This window comes from Rhinolophus hipposideros (genome assembly GCF_964194185.1).
Source record: "Rhinolophus hipposideros genome assembly, chromosome: 16".
In the NCBI taxonomy this organism is placed as follows: Eukaryota; Metazoa; Chordata; class Mammalia; order Chiroptera; family Rhinolophidae; genus Rhinolophus; species Rhinolophus hipposideros.
In genome coordinates, this window is record NC_138062.1 from 36,898,447 (window position 1) to 36,916,743 (window position 18,297).

An 18,297-nucleotide genomic window follows, 5' to 3' on the forward strand; every position below is an offset into this window, starting at 1 on the left:
TCACTATTGCAATAGGCCTCTCTGCTCATTGCAAGTCTTTTCAAATAAAGTCTCTCATTATCTAAGTCCAGATTTCTTTTTGATTTGATTTTCATGCTGTGTAAAAGAAATAAAATACATTACCTAGCTAAAGTACAGTCCTCACCGTTTATTGACAACTTATAGAAAGATGTCCTGGTGAGGAAAGTTTTTATCGAAATTCTCATCGGGAACTCTAGCAACATTTTTCTCCTAAGAATTTTAGCTTCTATAATGGCTACTCCAAATGTCTCAAACAAGTACTACTTTAGGCTTGAAATGTGATTTTTTTTTTTTAAAAAATAGATACCAAACCCAATTTACAGTGACATACATCATATACCATAGCAGTAAGTTGATGTCATGAAGATGACTTCGGAAGTCTGAAATGTCTCATGTTGTACCCAATCATGGTGTGCTAAATGTCTTATGTTATTCTTCCCATTAGACACCAGGTTCTGAGTACATTTTTCATTTTTCCTTGAGACCAGTAGAAACATAGGGAATTGGCTATAGGCTATTGAAAACTCTTCTGTGAGGAATAAAGCACCTCTATCAGCTTCACCAGTTTATCTACATTTATTGCATCTATGTTCTTATTTCCCTGGCCTGACATCATTTAATCTCTGCTTTCTATGATCTCAGTTTTTGTGTTGCTCCTTGCTTATGTTGGGAGCCCTCTTTTGTGGACTCATCCATCCCTATCTCTGCTTTTATTCTCGGCTAGACTGTGGCATTAGTCTAGATTTTTCCCCAAATCTGACCTCAGTGAGTATTTTTCTTTTGCTGTGTCTAATTGACTGAATGTTGACACACACAAGGTTCTAGGCTCTGCTGATGGCACAAAGCTAATAACTTCAAAAAGACTTTGATGTTGTTGTTAAGAAGTGAAGACAAATTCAATGGGCAAGTGTTTGATTAGGTACCAACATAGAAAAAAATGCCTTTATTAGAGTGATTATCACACACACACACACACACACACACACACACACACACACACACACACCCCTCTTTTTACATCCAAGTCTCCTGCACATGTAAGTCTGAAAAGAATATATCTGACTGCATTTTGCTGTTTTATACCTTTATTTTCTTTGACAGAATGTTCACTTTAGCTTTATTCCATTTGTACAATTCTTGACAATTCTTCTAAGGGGCATGGCCACACACTGTGTTTTCGTTGGTCTCTCAAAGCATGCTAAGGACAGCTGTAAGCAGTCTCCTGTTGTAGGGACTTGATGGTTCACATTTCCATAAAATCTAATTCAGTGCAGTATATTTTCTTAGGATTTCATTAAACACAATTTAATGAATGGTTGATTTAGAGATTAAGTGAAAATCCAATCTCATAAATTTATCAATACAGTTTTCTTTGGCTTAGAAGAATTTTAAAGATAGAAAAGGAAATAAGATTCTGTCGTTTTGTTGCAAGGCTACTAACAATGCAAATTTATGAAAAAAATCTAAATTTTGACATGACAAAGGAGTGCACAGTCCTCCAAATCCTTCCCCTGATCTAGTAGTCTTCAGCATCCCCAGCACAGATGGCAAGCAGAGCTTTCTCATAATGCCCTGAAGCAAAATTCTGGAAAGAAAAATGTATTCGAAATAAAATGTTATAGTATTTCTAAAAAGAACCGTAATTTCTCTGAGCTATAGTGGGAAAGACCCATGGGCCATTTGCTTTTCCAAAATTATTTACTTTTTCATTTAAACATATAATATGTCCTGAGGACTATTCCCAGTGAAAGTTATTGAAAAATAATACCATAATTATAGTCAATGGAATGGGGATTATACAAAGATGATTGAACTCTAATGTGTATTTATAAGCGGAACAACTTACAGTAGAATTAAATCTCCTCAACTTTAGAAAAGTGTCCTGATATTATTGCTATAAATCAGTGTAGTGCCTGGAGGGCAGATTGATAATATGCCTTAAAAAGACATACAAATGTTTATATTCATTAATGTAGTAATTCTACTTTAAGAAATATATCCTACTTTAAGGAAATAATTATCAATTATCGATGAGCACAAAGAATTATGCTTAAAAATATACACCATAATATTATGTATAATAGTGAAAAATTAAAAATCAATACATAGTAAGCAGGATAGTTTATGTACCTTACAACTTATACAAAAAAATATTCCTTTAAGTAGTAAAATATATTAATGTTTATATTTATTTTTTAAAAAGACAAAGCACCTATGACAAATTTTATTACTGGTTATCTGTGGTGGAAAATTAGGGTAATTTTTGTCCTTTTTTATGGTCTTCTATAGTTAATAAGTTTTTCAAAACAATGATAGTAATAAATGGAATTCTAAAGCCTATCTTTGTTAAAAATCAACTATCATATTCATGTTCTCTTATACAATGTCATGTAATTATAATTTACTGGTTTAAATCCATATAATAAAGTTGCATTAACATGTAAATATTAAATTTTGAGGTGGCTGTGATTATTTGCAGTAATTGTACTAGAATTAGTTTATTGATTTAAAAAATGAGTAATGACACATATTTCTCAATGAGAAATATTTATCATAACTAAAAGTTTAGGGTTTTGAAGGTGATGTAAGGAGAGTTTTATCAAAGAAACAGAAGTAACACTTCTCTTAACTACTAAGTGGTCCATCAACTCTTCCTCTTAGAAAACTCTTTGGCTACCCAAAGGCCTACAAGGCTTTCTAGTTTTTGTGGTATCTTGGTCTTTGGGTTGTCGAGTTGCTTCTGGATCACTCTTTCAATGAACGAAAAATCTGTGCAATTGAAAATTTCAATGGAAAACAATGCGAGCAAGGTAACAGCATAGGTATGTGAGAAACAGAAGTTGAGATACAGTCTCAGGGTCTCGTGTTTCCTTTAATGCTGTACTGGTGCCATCTTGAAATGCTTTATAATTTTTTTTTTTTTTTTTTTTTTTTTTTTTTGTAAAAGGGATCAAGCATTTTCACAAGTGGTTCTATGTAGTCTGATAATTCTTTGCTAGGTCTTATCAAAATGCAGGGTAAAGTTTAGACATATTGGAATGATGAAACCGGCTTGTTTACTTCTGAATCATTGTTCTTTGTCCTTCAAAGGCGAAAGGGACAGGGATACATAGAATTTGACTCAAGTACCAATGTTAAATTCATCTAAATTGATTGGCTACCTCATCTTCTCTGACAATATGAGAGGACAGGTGAACTGATCTAAGAAGCCTCTTCACGGTTGAGGTGGTCTTGTTGCAAAATGTATTTTTCTCAATGCTGATCATACTTCAGAATTTAGCTCGTAGAGAGCAATTACACAATTAGGGATGAACGGTTTACGTGACTATATCCATGATTTTTGCTTAAAACACATGAAAGAGGAATAAGTTCTGTCACGGACGCGAAGGGATTTCCTGTTAGCACTATTGATGCCCCGACAGCTGTCTGATATACTGAAGGAGATTATTACCCTCGTCAGAACATTTAACTTTTCAGATTCTAACATGAAGTCATTTAAATTAAAGCTGTTATTTCATTTTCCAATAGGACAAACTATGGGTCAAAATAAATCATGTGTGGGAGACTTACTTTGATATCATGAAACAGGGATTTTCCATATCTCTCTTTGTATCGTTTCCTTATGGTCATCAGGTCTATTTCACTTCTGGCAATTAGAATCCTGATTACGGTTTTATTATGGAAACCAAAGTCCTAAAATATATAGAAAAGGGCGGGGGGGGGGAGGAGCAAGCAATGAGAAAAATCGTACCTTACAGTTAATCTTTCTAAAATAGACTCATCCCCTTTTCCGTAGCAATTTGCTCTTTCTCCTGTATCCCTCAGACACTGGCAGCGCCATTTGGTGATGGTGGTGGGTGGGTGCCCAAGTCACATTCTGAGAGTCATCCTTCTCTTACTATGTACATACAATGAAATATTTGACCTATTTTACTTCTTAAATGTTCTGTAATCTCTATTTCCAGTGCCACTGACTTGCTGCTGGCCCTTATCATCATTTCTTTCACCCTGATTCTGCAATAGTTGCTTCTTCTTCCATAAAACTTCTTAGTGTGTGAGCGGGGAGAGGTTGTGGGAAGGAGTTGGGGAGTAGGAGGGGATTCTGAACTCTGTTAGATGAAGACTGATATATCTAAGACAACAATTACATTTTTATTTTTTTCGTGTCTATTATGGAAGATTATAAAAATTCCAAGTACTTGAAATGTTTGCTGATTGAAACTCAAATACTGAAAAATTTACATCAAACCATTTCTGTGTACTAGCTCCAGAACGAACACTGCGTCATGAATAAATTTCAAATCGTCTTTTCTGGTGGAGTACTAGTGACACCCAGTGGCTGGTAAGCATAAATTAACATTTGATAGACTCACTAAAAAGCTTTCCATTATTTGACGTGATTAAAATGAATGATCTAACCAAGTTTCCATATGTAAGTTGTATGTCATTCACTTACAATCCACTGGAGAAAAACACAGAGATTTTCCGTGGTCAGGAGTGGTGAAACACCACCAATATTTTACATTTGAAGGCCTCAGATATCAAAAGTTTGATTTCTTAAATATACAATCCTCCTCTTTACCTCCAAACCATTTGTGAGCACACACACCTGCCTCTTGCATTGCAACACACACAACAGGGATACAATTTTTACTTATTAGAATAAGTAGCCATCGTTTGGGCATAATTGGAATCAGAGTAATTGTGATAATTTTCCCATGGTCACTAACAAGGGAAGCTTTATTCTGTTGTTTGAGAAGAAAACTGTTGAAATCATGCAGCAGCATTGCCCAATACAATGTTTTAAATATTTTTTTAAATTAAATCAACTTTTTCTGCTTGGAGATACAATAAAAGAGAAACAGTGGACAGTGAGCATTGATCTCCCTTCCGTGTTCAGAGAATACATAGGTTCTTGTACATAAATAAAAAACACTCTTTACACAACATATATAACAGAAGTATTCTTGATAATTGCATAGTATCCAAGCATGCTGGCTACTTTTACAAAGTTTGTAAAAATTTCTTTGCAGACACTCTGATGATTAAATTTACTGTACTAGTGAAATATTTTTAATAATTTTCGTTGAGTTTTCAAGGCTATAACATGTATAATGATTTGTATCAGATCTTTCCTTTTTCTCAATGTTTTGTGCACATTATGAATAAGGTGTGAATTGTCTTAGGCATTTAAGTGTTTGTTTTTTAAAAATGAATGTACCAAATGTTGTAAAACAGACTATCATGCTAGACTATTAAAAACATTCTGATTTGGTCACAAAAACAGATTTAGAGTTTATTGTTGTCTAGGTATCTCCTTTTAAGTATTATTTTGAAAATAACACTTTATGTTTAAAAATAACCACTGATATTATTTTCTATTGTAAAACTGCAGAAATGTAACAATTTCTTACGGACAGTTTGTAATGTTTTGACATTTTTCTGCTTGATGCCATATGTTTTGTACATAAATATTAAGTGGAGTCTTTGACAAGATACAAAAGCATTTGGATTTACCAGTTTCTTCAGTTGCTAAGGAACACTAAAGCACGTGGAGGAGATAGGCCCCAAGGAATCATACTTCTTTCTTACCTCAATTTGATAAAGAAAGCAGAACGTTATTTTTATTTAATGAGTCATTTTGGTGTATAACATGACTGTATTTTCTTTTAAATGCACATTTGCATACAAGAGCAAAACTGAAAATCATATTTAAATAATGGAAGCAAAACTAGTCTTTTAAGAGAGTAGAGAACATTTCTGGAGAAATTTAAAAAATATGTGGTCAGTACTTACATGGATTGCATTGTATAGTCTGTAAGCAAAATAAGCTGGTTTGTCTCGAACACAGAGCACTAGCAAAAAATCAGAGAGAAAAGAAGAAAGTTTGAGTGACAATATATGTATTTTTAAAATTTGAGAAACAATAAAAATTATTATTTTTTCTGTTACAATCCTAAAAGAGTGATACTTTTTGAGTCCTATGTGGGATCTCCCTCATTGCACATTTATTAAAATTTTAACATTTAGAACAGTAGTAAAACTATATCTTATAGAAAGATACAAAGCAACAATATTAAAATGTTTCATTAAGGTTATCATTTATCTATACCATTTATCTTGGACCTCTCTTAATTCCTTCATATAGCCCAATGAAGAAAAATGTGTCCTCTTTATTTGAAAATTAAATAGAGCTTCAAAGAGACCCAGGTTATCAACACTATTATAGATTTTTATTATTTATTATTGTATTATTGTAGGATTCAATGTGACGTGGTCTTGTGTAAATGTTCATCTTCCCAAACACTATTTTTAATCCTTTGCAGACTTGTGAGTAAACCTGAGGTCTCTTAAGGAGAAATTTTATGGACCTTAACTGGCCTGTCCCAGTGTTAGAAATCATCTAATCAAACCCACCATCGCATTAGAACAGCCTGGAGCCTAGTCAATAGTTGTCCTTGATGAAAGTCAGTTGGTGATTGTAGACATTCAATAATGTTCATTTAAATAAGTAAATAAATTAATGAATGAGTAGTGTGTATAGGCTGTAACTTCTAGGTGAAATAAAAATCTTCATAACAATTGTTTTGTCTATAGTCCTAGTGATTCTTTTAGATGGTGAGACCATGCCTTGATCTTTTCTTTTTGTTTATAACTATGAACTCCATAAGCACTCTTGAGTTGCTGCTAGAGTATAAGTGCCTTAAGGATAGGGACTTCTGCTGTTGTTTTTGTTGTTTGACTGTCCCATCTGCAGTGCCTAAATCAATGACCCGGACAGTAAATAATAAATATTTATTGAATGAATGAACGAATCCATTAAATTGTTTTCTGGTATTTCTGATGTCCACTATTTCTTTCTCCTGCCCACTGCTTTGTTTGTGGCTGTGGTCTAGAGTGGAAAGAGAGCAATCTTGAGGTTCAGATGACTTGGGTGCTAATCATCACTTTGTTGCTCATTGGTTGATAGACTTTGGAGAGGTCACTTAACCTCCAAGGCTGTGTCTGTAAAATGAGGAGTTTTGATGTGACATATAATTATTAAATTATGTTGAGAATTTGCTGAAATATATGCACCTTATTCTCAGAAAAATATACAGACAGATATTTATATTTTGTATACTATTTTAGGGATTTCATAGAACCCACCAAACCCTTTATATGGAATCCTAGGTTAAAACTCCTTTACAAAACAAACTATAAAAATTCTGTTATCTCTCAGCTCCCATGCCCACATGTGTTTGTGCCATTCTAGGACTAGAAAAATCACAATATTAATTTGTTCAACAAACATCTGAGTGATTATTTGATGCATGTCTACTAAGAGGATATTTCACAATGACCCCTCATTTGTACTCCCTGCAATGTATGCTGTCAAGTCAGAGCACAGCAGAGGTAAAGCATGGGTAGTTTAATAATAGTTTTTGCGGATAGCTACCACTGTTTCCCCCTTAATGGAGGGACGCCTTTTCTTAATTAGGAAGAATATACTTCTTTCACAATAGCCTGCAGAAATGACGACTAAAGTAACAACTTGGTAAATCTTTTTTTATGATAAGAATTAATCCTAAAGGTGAATTTATTAGAGTTGGTGATAAAAAACAAAACAAAAAACTCTTTTCCTTGTGGAGAACAGGAACCCATATTGTCAGCATTTACCTGCTCTTTAACAACGGAATGGAAGTCCATATATATATGAATTTAATGTATATTTATTTAATGTATATTAATTTAATGTATATTAATTTAATGTATATTAAATTTATATAATGTATATTATATTATATAATGTATATTAAATATATATAAATTAATTTAATGTATATTAATTAATATATATGAATTTAACCATATATAATGAATTTAAACGTGTGAGATCCCAATTACCTGAGAGAGAGCATCTGAGAATCCAATGTTTCCTAGTATGTAACTTGAACCAGGTATTAGAGAAGGGTGTTAGTTCATTAAAGTGATCGGTTGCCAGTTGAGTGCATTGTATCAGTAGCTGGTGTACTTTTCCTCTGTAGAGTTTACATCCCTTCTAAGTAATTAAATTCAGGGGGAAGTGACTCAATCAAGAGCATATCATGCATTTTTAATATAATCAGAGTCAATCAGCATTTGTTGTAGAATAAAAGGTCTGCTGTTCACTAAATAACTTATTACTTACCTATTGCAACTAGCAGCTCTTGAAAGTATCCATCATAACATTCATTAATGGCATCTACTATGTCTTGCCCAGAAATATTTTGAAATTCCTGGAAAACTTTAACAAAGTGATATAATTCAATGGAAGTTTTGCAAATATTATAAATTAAAAACATAAACATTGATCAGATGCTTGCACACAGTGCAAGTAAATAAAGTGTAGGGATGGAGGTGAGGGTGAAGTAGGCAATCTGTAAAAAAAATTTTATAGATTTTTATAGATTTCTTTTCTTTTTTCTGCATAGGTAGAAAAAAGAATTAAAAGAATAAGCGAAACAGAAAGGTACACACGGAGAAAATCAAACAAAGTGCAAACTAATATGAGCACATATCTAAGACCAACAAGGCAGCTTCACATAAATCATGACGTCAATACTAATGATCTTGATTCAACATGGACTGATTAAGCCATTTTCACTTTATTCTTCTCAAGACAACATAAAATACGCCCAATAGTAAATAGTTAATATACTTGAGTAAGTTCTCCATCAAAAACAAAGATGGTTTAAAAAGGTTCAGTATTTAAAGGTTATATAAATTCAGTTATTGGAAAAACTAAATGTCTGTATAAACATCATTCAAAATTAGTATCTTTGAAATAACTGGCTTTCCTCTATTTATATGTAATATTCCCCCCCACACCCCTATGTTTTTCCAGTTAACTACTTACTCTGTATTATTTAATCAGTTAGGTATCTGAAAAGAAACCTGATGAATAATTACCCAGCCACAGCTGCTGATAACTCTTGTTGCACAGGATCATTTGTAGCATGGTTTTGTGTTCCCCTGTCTTCTGTTGACAGGCTTCCCACAGGACCTGAAACATCATACATGCAGGAAGTAGCCCCAGGACCATCCCAGACCAGTTTAACAAAGGTTCTTTACAGTCATTTTGAGAGCTGGTTGTAGTTACCATTGCATCCTGAGCAGCCATAGCAGGGTCTGTATACCCTTCCTCTCTGGTTACCTGTAAAATAAGCACAAAGGGTTTCCTTTGTAACTGTTCTTAATTGACAACCCTTATAGAAACATTGGGACAAAAATCTTTGCATCACCAAATACAGTGGTAATTCCTAAGAAATTTCTACCATTATTTGAGTTAGATAGTCTATGAAGTGTCTTTTTTTTTCCTTTTTTTTTAATGTGGGTTCTTTTTTTTTACTTTTTCTTTTAATCAGTGGTGTTATTTCAAGATGTTAAAATGTTTTTCACTTTTCCAAATCTCTGTGCAGTATTTTCTCCCCCATCAAAAAGACACTCTGTGTAGTATCTTCTCTCCCATCCACTGACTGGCAGTAAGTGGTAGAGATAGGATTTAACATTATTAGAATGAAAATGCAGACAGAAAGAATGATTATTATTCAATCTGTGACTTATAAAATGGCAAATATGCAAAAATAAAATAGTCATGAAATCCAAATTTTGTGGAACAATTATAGTTTGTAAATCATTCCTTTATCATATAAAGAACAGACATGGCCAAATTAACCTAAGAAATGTCCATTCAAACAGTAGAAGGAGGGCTAACCAATGCAAGACCCTCTAGTTCCCAAGGATTATGAGGACAAGAAGGGAGAAAGAGGTAGGAGAGACGTGTGATCAATTTATTTAACTTTTTCTTTGGGCCAAGGTCTGGAGGGTAGGCTTTATATATCAAATTCTGTTTAGACAACACTGAGAATAAAGTGGTTTTTGATCCTGTCATGTTTTTAGACTGGAAATAGCCCTATTGCAATGAATTCAGTAATAAGCAAGACTGGGCAGAGGGAAGTCCTGAATATAACTCTCCTGAGTTAATCTCAATCCCTAAGTAGTATAAATGGGCCCCGAATTTCTTATCTGCTTCTGATGGAGGAACTGGTATGGTAGCCGAGAACATAGTTGGGGAGCTTGACTGATGGAGTTGTTTATGACAATGGCAGGGACAAATTGTTTCAGTAGCCAAGGGCTACAAGGTAGACCATGTTGGCTGGAATTGTGTGAGAGACACAGCTCGACCTTAGTGGGATTCTTCAGCTCCAGTGAGGGCAAAGGTGAGGATAAACCATCATGAAAGGTTACTTGGCTCTGACCAAATGGAGACAGAAAAAGGATCATAAATTCACCAGCTATATGGTTTGACAGCTGACACTGAGAAATGCTCATATCCTGAACACCTATACCTCATATGTTATATGTCCAGAGTTGCCTAGAGCAGTCGTGATGAGCAAGGATGAAGAAAATATCTTGATGACCTAAGCACACCATCACTTCTCTGTTCCCAAGACATCTCATAAACTACACATATACATGCTTCTCCACCAAGTGCCCTCGTAGAGAGAAGGACAGGGCAGGACCAGAAATCTGACAGTTGACTTTTTAGCTCAATAAACATATAAATGAGACTGACCATGTACACTCACATTGACTGTTCCACATAGTATATGGATTAAATTTGCCATATTAGATTAAATATTAGTTTTTTTCTTCCTAATCAAAAACTAGAGGCATATCAGAAGGATCAATACATTAATAGAGAAATAAACTATGTTTTCTTGCAAGTAAATTTGTAGCCCTGGAAGATTTAGTAAGTTTAACTGTAACTCAGAAGTTGTGTATCATCTAAAGGTGTACATCTAAGGGAAAATTGATATAAGCCTATCAGACATATTTCTTCTGCTTTCATTTCATTTGCTTAAAATATCAGGTGACTGAGAATACACCATGGGATTCTTATTTTAAAATATGTTATGTTTATAGTTATATTTATATATTTATATTTTTATATATTACATATACGAGTATGACAAAGAAGTAAAAGACAACATTTAGAGTGAACATAATTTTATTGAATGGTTGGATTATGAGTGTTATTTTCAAATTACAGAAGTGTTGAGGTGCAGGGACCTTAGTGGTTGTATTTTTTTGCCCATTGAAGATAAAAAAATAAATGAGCTTACATATATAAAGTGAATTACCTAAGATATGATTGTTAGAAAAAATGATTATTCGATTTCAGTGCTATTTCTGTCCCTGAGATTCGGTTACTATTCTCCTAGCCTAAAGAACTCATTATTTTCAGACAGTCTTCTCTGGTCACTATCTTATGGTTTTAATTTAAAGCAACAAATGACTGAAAGCAATTAATATCCTATATCTCCTATGGATATATGCCATCTATTTAATAACACAAACTTATCACGGTAATTCTTAGTCTTCATCTTATTTGACCTATCGGTAAGATTTGAACCAATTAATCACTCTCTCCTTGCTACACATTCATCACTGGGCTTCCAGAATCTTGAACTCTCTTTCTCTTTCTTTCTACTTCATTGGTTAGTCCTTCTCAATCTTGTGTATTCGTTCCCTTTTACTTTTCAATCTCTTAATACTGGAAAGTTGTAAAATTCACTCTTTGGTCTTATTCTTGTCTGTATCTACAACCTTTCCCTTGTTAATCTTAACCATGCGTGTAGCTTTAAATCATTCGTGTTTGCTTAGTGATTTCCAATCAAACTATATAGCTAAGTCAACAGGTACCCTTGCAAAGTTTGTGAGAACTATTTAACATTTTTCTGCAGTTCTGTGTATCTGAATTTTTTTTTTTGAAAAAAAGAGATTTTTGGACATTTAACTTGAAATGGTGCCCATCTATGTACTTCTTTGTGAAGTTAAGAGCACTTAAAGCCAACTGGTAAATTAAAATAATGTGAATAAGTAAGTTTGTGATTTAGCTTTTTCCACCAAGGCAGAATCAAGCTGATTTTGGCATATAAACAGCCTAAAATAGCAGCAAGCCATGTGTGATTGATGTATATGCCAGAGAAATGGCATAAATGAGTACAGAATTGGCAAAATAAAAATGTGACAGGAAGAAATTAAGGAAATTAAAATCTAGCTGCAAATATTTGGAACAGTAAATAGACTGCAGATATCACTGAAAGCTGTTGGCAATAACATTCCCAAAGGCCTCACTGGACTAGGCTGAGAAACTGTGGTAAGGAGAATCCTGACAGCCAAGATGAGGAGGAAGCATCCACTTGGGTGGGTTCCATTTTTTCTTTTTGTGAAAACATTTATCATCTTCAGGGTGATTTGCACATATTGATTAATTAATCTCAAAGTGACTAATTTTTCATTCTTTGACAGATAATTAGATCTTCTGTAAATCTAGTTTAATAAAAGCACACAGGAAATATTGTAAGCCAGTTTTAATGATTGGCATTCGTTTTCAAGAAGAATGTGTTCTGGCTGAGTTGTTTCCTTATTAGAAATAGCACGGTAGGAAAATACTTTATAGATTAAGTGAAAGATTTTCTCTCCCAGAAAATATGACAGTAATTTTCAACACTTTCCATTTCATGAATATCTTAAGGCTTCAGTGCTCTAATTCCCTCAGTCTCTATTAATTCACAAAAAGAGGTGTATCTTAATTTTCCTGATGTGAAAAAGATGAAAGTCATGGACAGTCTTTCCTTTGATTCAGAAAGTGACCATGCTGAGGGAGGTAGAGACTGTAATTACGACAATTGAAGAACTTTAGAATATTTGTGCTGGGAGGGCATTGAGAGAAGAATGGGTTCACATACTTTAATTTACGGAGTGAATCTCTCTAATCTGAATCACAAGAAGGTTAGATGATAAATCTAAGGATATGCAACTGACTTATGGCAAGCCAAAAGAAGCAGATATATAAATATATACCTTGTTGTGTTAAAGAAACTAGATAGATAGATGATAGATAGATAGATAGATAGATAGATAGATAGATAGATAGATAGATAGATAGATAATCATAATCCAAAAGAGAGGGTAGAAGAGATTTGGTTATGCTGCGGTACCCCTCAGTTGTTTGGTTGGAACTCATCAGCTCTAAACTTCACAACCCTTTAGGAAGTAATTCCAAAATATATAGATAGATTCTCTCTGAAATGGTGTACAACACAGATAGGTCTGGAGAAGTGATGGACTTTTTCAATTACCTAATTCAACTTTACTCATATATCTTTCTTCCAATCTTCTAAATGTACTGATCCAAATCCTAAGTCAGGAGTTCCATGCTGAACCATTAGTGTAGAAGTCAGGAGTCAATTGGAAATCTTCAAAATATTTAAAAACTTAAGATAAATTATACATCTTACTAAGAAGTATGAATTATCATGGGACATTTGATTTTCAAAAAGATTATTATTATGAAAGGAGATTATACAAATATGTATCTTTTTATAAGTTTTTTACTTCAATTTTCTATTCTGAGTCATTTCTATGAAATTTCCATGTATTTTATACGTGTAAAGTATGTTTTAAATTTTAAGGGAAATGTACTGTGAAACTTAATAAGTATATAATCTTTAAGGAAACCTTATTAATTTTCTTTGGCTCCTAATAAAATCTAGGTCTCTATTCTGCCTCATTTTTCATATTCTGTGAAAGGAAAATTTTTCTACACTGACAAGCTATTTCTAGGGTAAACACACACATACACACTTAAGGTTCGAACTCTAGAAATTGAACTTAAGAAGTTATACTTTACCCTGTAAAGTCGTAATACAAATTAGGTGAAACCCAGTGATGAAATAAATTGTTGTGTGTTATTTTTAAATATGTAAGTGTGTACAGATAGTATTATATTTACAAATACACAGGCTCACTTACAGACTCTGTCAATAATAAAGCATTATTGTTTAATTTCAGGAAAAAGGAACACCAATTATGAATATCGATTGCCCTATTACATCAAGGGAAAACATTGTTCATTGATTTCCCCTTCTGATTTATTTTCTCTTATGTTTAATTTTCAGAAGTGTGTTTTATTTTCTGAAATACAAGAAAGTTTGCTTTATAAAAATATACTGTGATCTTGATTCTTAGATATCAATTACTTTTAGGTGGTTTATACCTCAACCTTCAAAAAGGTGCAGAGATTCCAAGAGGTTATTTGTGTATTGGTCATTGACGTTGTACCAAATGAAGTAGAACTGTAGTGAAATCAAATGGAATTGGATGTACGAGTAATTAAATTGAATTGGAGGTATAGTGTAATTAGGTGTATTTTTGTAGTAGCCCTCTCATTCAGTAGTAGATGTGTCATGCTGGGCAAGTCAATTAACCTCTGGGCTTCAGTTTCCTCATCTCTCCAAGGAAGGGACATAGCCAGTTGGGTTCTGTGGGAAGCTGACTCTGAGATGAGATCAGCATGCATCTTGTTTAATATGGAATGTGCTTGAAACCAACACTTATGGGAAAGAGAAGAGAAGCAGAATTTGGCAGAAGGAGAAGCTGGACTGTGATACAGTCCTAATGGAAAGCAAAGTAGTCCTAATAAAATATATTTTTCCCCTATTAGATAACATCTTATCTTCAATAATTAAATGAACTTTTATTTCGTTATTAAGAAAATAAAGACTTGTTTGTTAATAGAATGCAGCTCATGGATTTACAATGAGACTATTTGCTTAACTTCTCTATTAGGAGTAATACATATATCAACATGAATTTCTAAACTGGAAAGTATTGTTTTAATTTATATTATATAGCATCATTATATGAAAATTTAAAAATAATGACCCTTATAAATAGAGAAAGTGTTTTAGTTGAAATTAATCTCATAACATTTAAAAGATAGAAAATGTTCTATTAGCATGTTAAGTGAGATTAATTTTAAATATTAATAATTTTTTGAAACATTTTTCCTATAATGACTTCAACTTCTCTTACAAATTAAAATAAGCTGATTTCTACAATTTACACAGAATTTCAAGTTGTACTATAAAGAAAACAAACTACTCTCAGATTTTTTTTTTGATATTCATGTAAGTGGCAGTAATATAATATATTAGTTACAATCCTAGAGATTAGATGTTACAATCCTAGAGATTAGAACCCTTATAATAGAACTCAATTAATTGAGATTGGTGATATAGGCAGTTTATGAACTATGCAACCAAACTATACAAATCCAAATCAAACCAAATCAAAACCAGACACAATAAAGCAAATTCTTGATTTTGCTTTTAAAATTTGAAATTTTAACTTAAAGGAAAGTTCAATGGATTTGCTTAGTACTGTGCTACTTTTTTCAATTCAACAATTTGAAGGACTCCAATCAGTACAAATCACCACTCTCCTCAATCTGGGGGAGTTAATACTTGGCTTTCTTAGCAATGTTTTATTTTGTATTTCTTTACTTATGCTTATAAAAATGACAATAACTTGGAGATGCACACACGTACACGCGCACACACACACACACACACACACACGAATTAAAATCTGTATTTCCTGACGGTAAATATAATTATTAGTATGTGTTCCAATCTGGCTAATATATTTATCCATTCTTTAATTAAATCATACAAAACATGTGTAGAGATTTTAATCACATTAAACACACACTAAAGGGAACCACAGCTCCTGTGTTTGATTGGACATGTGAATCCACTACAAAGGAGGAAGTTAGCAAAATAGCAGAGATGGTGCATTATTCATATTTGTTTGACTCTATATCCAACTCATATGTCTATTATAATGCCTTGAATGTAGCTGATATTCGACACATGTTATTATACAGAATTTACTGTTAAAATGGAATAACCTGGAGTTTTATGTCCTTTTTTTTAAAAAAAATGAAATGTATCTATTTTTTAATAGTGCAAAATGGTGTGAATTTTGGAGTGTCCTACCTGGGCCAAATTCATGAGAGTATCTCGGAAGTGTCCTGAGGTCACTGAGTAAATGTCCTCTTGAAGGTTACTGCTGTACTCTGGAGAAGAAAACATCCATGTTACAGGTATGATTTATTATAGAACCGCATATCAATGTGTTTTGAATAAGGTAATGCTACTTCTACAGTTGCAAGTGGTAAGTACAGGAAATATAATAAATCTGCGACATTTCTTTGCCTTTTACTACCTTCTAGTCAAATGAAGCCAATCAACCGTTCACCAAAGAAATCTGACACCTAACAATAACACAGGAACCGGTCTGTTTTCTTAAGAAATATCTTTATTCCAAAGTTGAAAAATATTAGAAGTCATATTACATTCTCTAATTCTCAAAATTCAGAATTAGGCATTCTATTTACATAGACTGCTGCTCAGTCCAGAGCTTTTCCCAAGTGTTTTGTCTCATTTTAATATTTTAAGTGAAGGTTCTTACTTCATTCCCCTCGAGAAAGTCTTACTTTTGTTCAAGTGCAATAGAGCTGACTGTTTGGAACATTTTCTTGACGTTCAATGTCACATAATACATAATGGAATGGAATTTAAGGCATGACACCTTTTAAAAAATGAAAATAACCTTTCTATTTTTAAAATGTAAAAATCTGATTTTGAGGTAGATTACAGTGATTATGAAATTTACGTGAACTGAAGTCATTCCCATATTTGTAGAATCTGTTGAGTGATTATTACACTTTGCTTTATTTTGTCCACGTACCTGGTCTCTCCTGGGTAAGAGAGAAAATGGTCCCTGAACCATTGTGCTGGGCACTTGCCTATCTTAATGTAAACATTCACCTGACAGAAACTTGTAATTATTATCCTGGAAAATTTGTTTAATTGATTGTCTAGGCAATTATTTCATTTTTAATCATACATTTTGCTTAGTGCACTGATTGGTCTTGAGTGAGTGCTATTTGTAATATAACAGTGTCATAAACATTCTTTAAAATACATAAACTTTTGTGTGTTATTTGAAAAGTATAAAGTTTATATGTGTGTAAAATATAGGTACATAGGTATATTTCCTTACGAAAACAGTAGGCTTCTTGAATCTGGAAAATTTCTCCATTTGTTCTTGAAGCTAATATATCAATGAGGCAATTCTCTTCAGTGCCCACCCCCTGGAAAGACAGAGAAAGAGAGAAAAATAAAGGCATTTGTGTTGGGAATAATAGTGCACCTTATGTTGTCTAAAGGGATACAGCATTCCTGGAGTTCTGAGAAGTGGCAGAGGGGAAAGGAAGTGTGTTTGGAATCAAGATAGGCCCAGTTAGTTCTGGATCTGTTATTTACCAGCTTTTGGATGCTGAGAAGATACTGAAACTTTGTTCTTTCATTCAGAATAAAAGAGCATACACATTTCTAAATATGTGGACAAAAGATGTTTAAACAATGCTCTTAAATCTGATTTTTTTTTTTTTTTTGGGTGCTAGGATATCAGTTTTTTGACAAGCTGAAATTTCAACCCGAGTCTCCCAACTTCTCAAGGATGTTTAAGGGACCTCTCTTTGACTCTCCCTAGATGTGGAATTTTGTACCATTTACCTAAACATTCAGACTGCATATTATCTGTGGTCCCTTACAACCATGCGCATATATTCTTCTCTAACAGTGGTTTTAAAGGCAACACTTCTTTTTCAGGAAAGCTTCAGAAATCCTTACCATTCTATCAGATATTGATACAATATCACAGTTTTATCTAAACAGTAACATATCTTTCTTCTTATAGTTTTTAGTAACATAATTTTGTAAGAGGAAAGAACTTACATAGGCAACTTGAAATATAAGCGATTAGGTGAAACTCATATAAATTTTATACAATGGCTATTCTGATCTGCAAATGTATGTTGAGTAAAATCCAGGTTCCCTGAATTTTTTTCTCTTTTCCTTTTTCCTGTCAAACATTGTTCACAGATTGTGGTGATCTGTGAACCACAGATCTGTGGTGATCTGTGAACCACAGATCTGTGGTAATCTGTAATCATTACTATTCATCGTATTGGAATGATTTAAACAGTTCAGAAGGTGTTTTCTATAAAACTTTGGAAAGATGTAAAAAGCCTTTTGTCCACCATCCCTGGCCAACAAAATCTCTACCAAATCTGTAGTCAATTTATTTCATGGAAATGACTTCCCCTGAGAAAGAATGATTCTAATCCTTCGGAAGTAAAATTTTGATACATTTGAGCAATAATTTTTGTAAAGGACTGAACATAACAAAAATATCCAAATAAAGATGTCATCTATATTTTGCCTCTGATTCAGTATCTTGTTTTTACTTAATGAGCTCAATTTTTACAAATAATTGAAAGAGCCTCACATGACAAAACATTTCCCCTTACTGTATGAATACTTACTGGGGAGAGAC

General features: G+C 33.1%; 1 protein-coding gene across 1 annotated transcript in view; it reads right to left on the reverse strand.

The window, feature by feature from the left end:
- Positions 1 to 1,537: 1,537 nt before the first annotated feature.
- ANXA10 (annexin A10) overlaps positions 1,538 to 18,297 on the reverse strand; it is a gene marked incomplete at both ends in the record, with an annotated part of 40,263 nt that continues 23,503 nt past the window's right edge. The window contains 8 exons of the mRNA XM_081077371.1: positions 1,538 to 1,606; positions 3,592 to 3,714; positions 5,818 to 5,876; positions 8,192 to 8,287; positions 8,953 to 9,046; positions 9,143 to 9,196; positions 15,891 to 15,970; positions 16,960 to 17,050. Of these exons, the coding sequence (XP_080933497.1) occupies positions 1,538 to 1,606; positions 3,592 to 3,714; positions 5,818 to 5,876; positions 8,192 to 8,287; positions 8,953 to 9,046; positions 9,143 to 9,196; positions 15,891 to 15,970; positions 16,960 to 17,050 (666 nt within the window). The remainder of the gene's footprint in view (positions 1,607 to 3,591; positions 3,715 to 5,817; positions 5,877 to 8,191; positions 8,288 to 8,952; positions 9,047 to 9,142; positions 9,197 to 15,890; positions 15,971 to 16,959; positions 17,051 to 18,297) is intronic.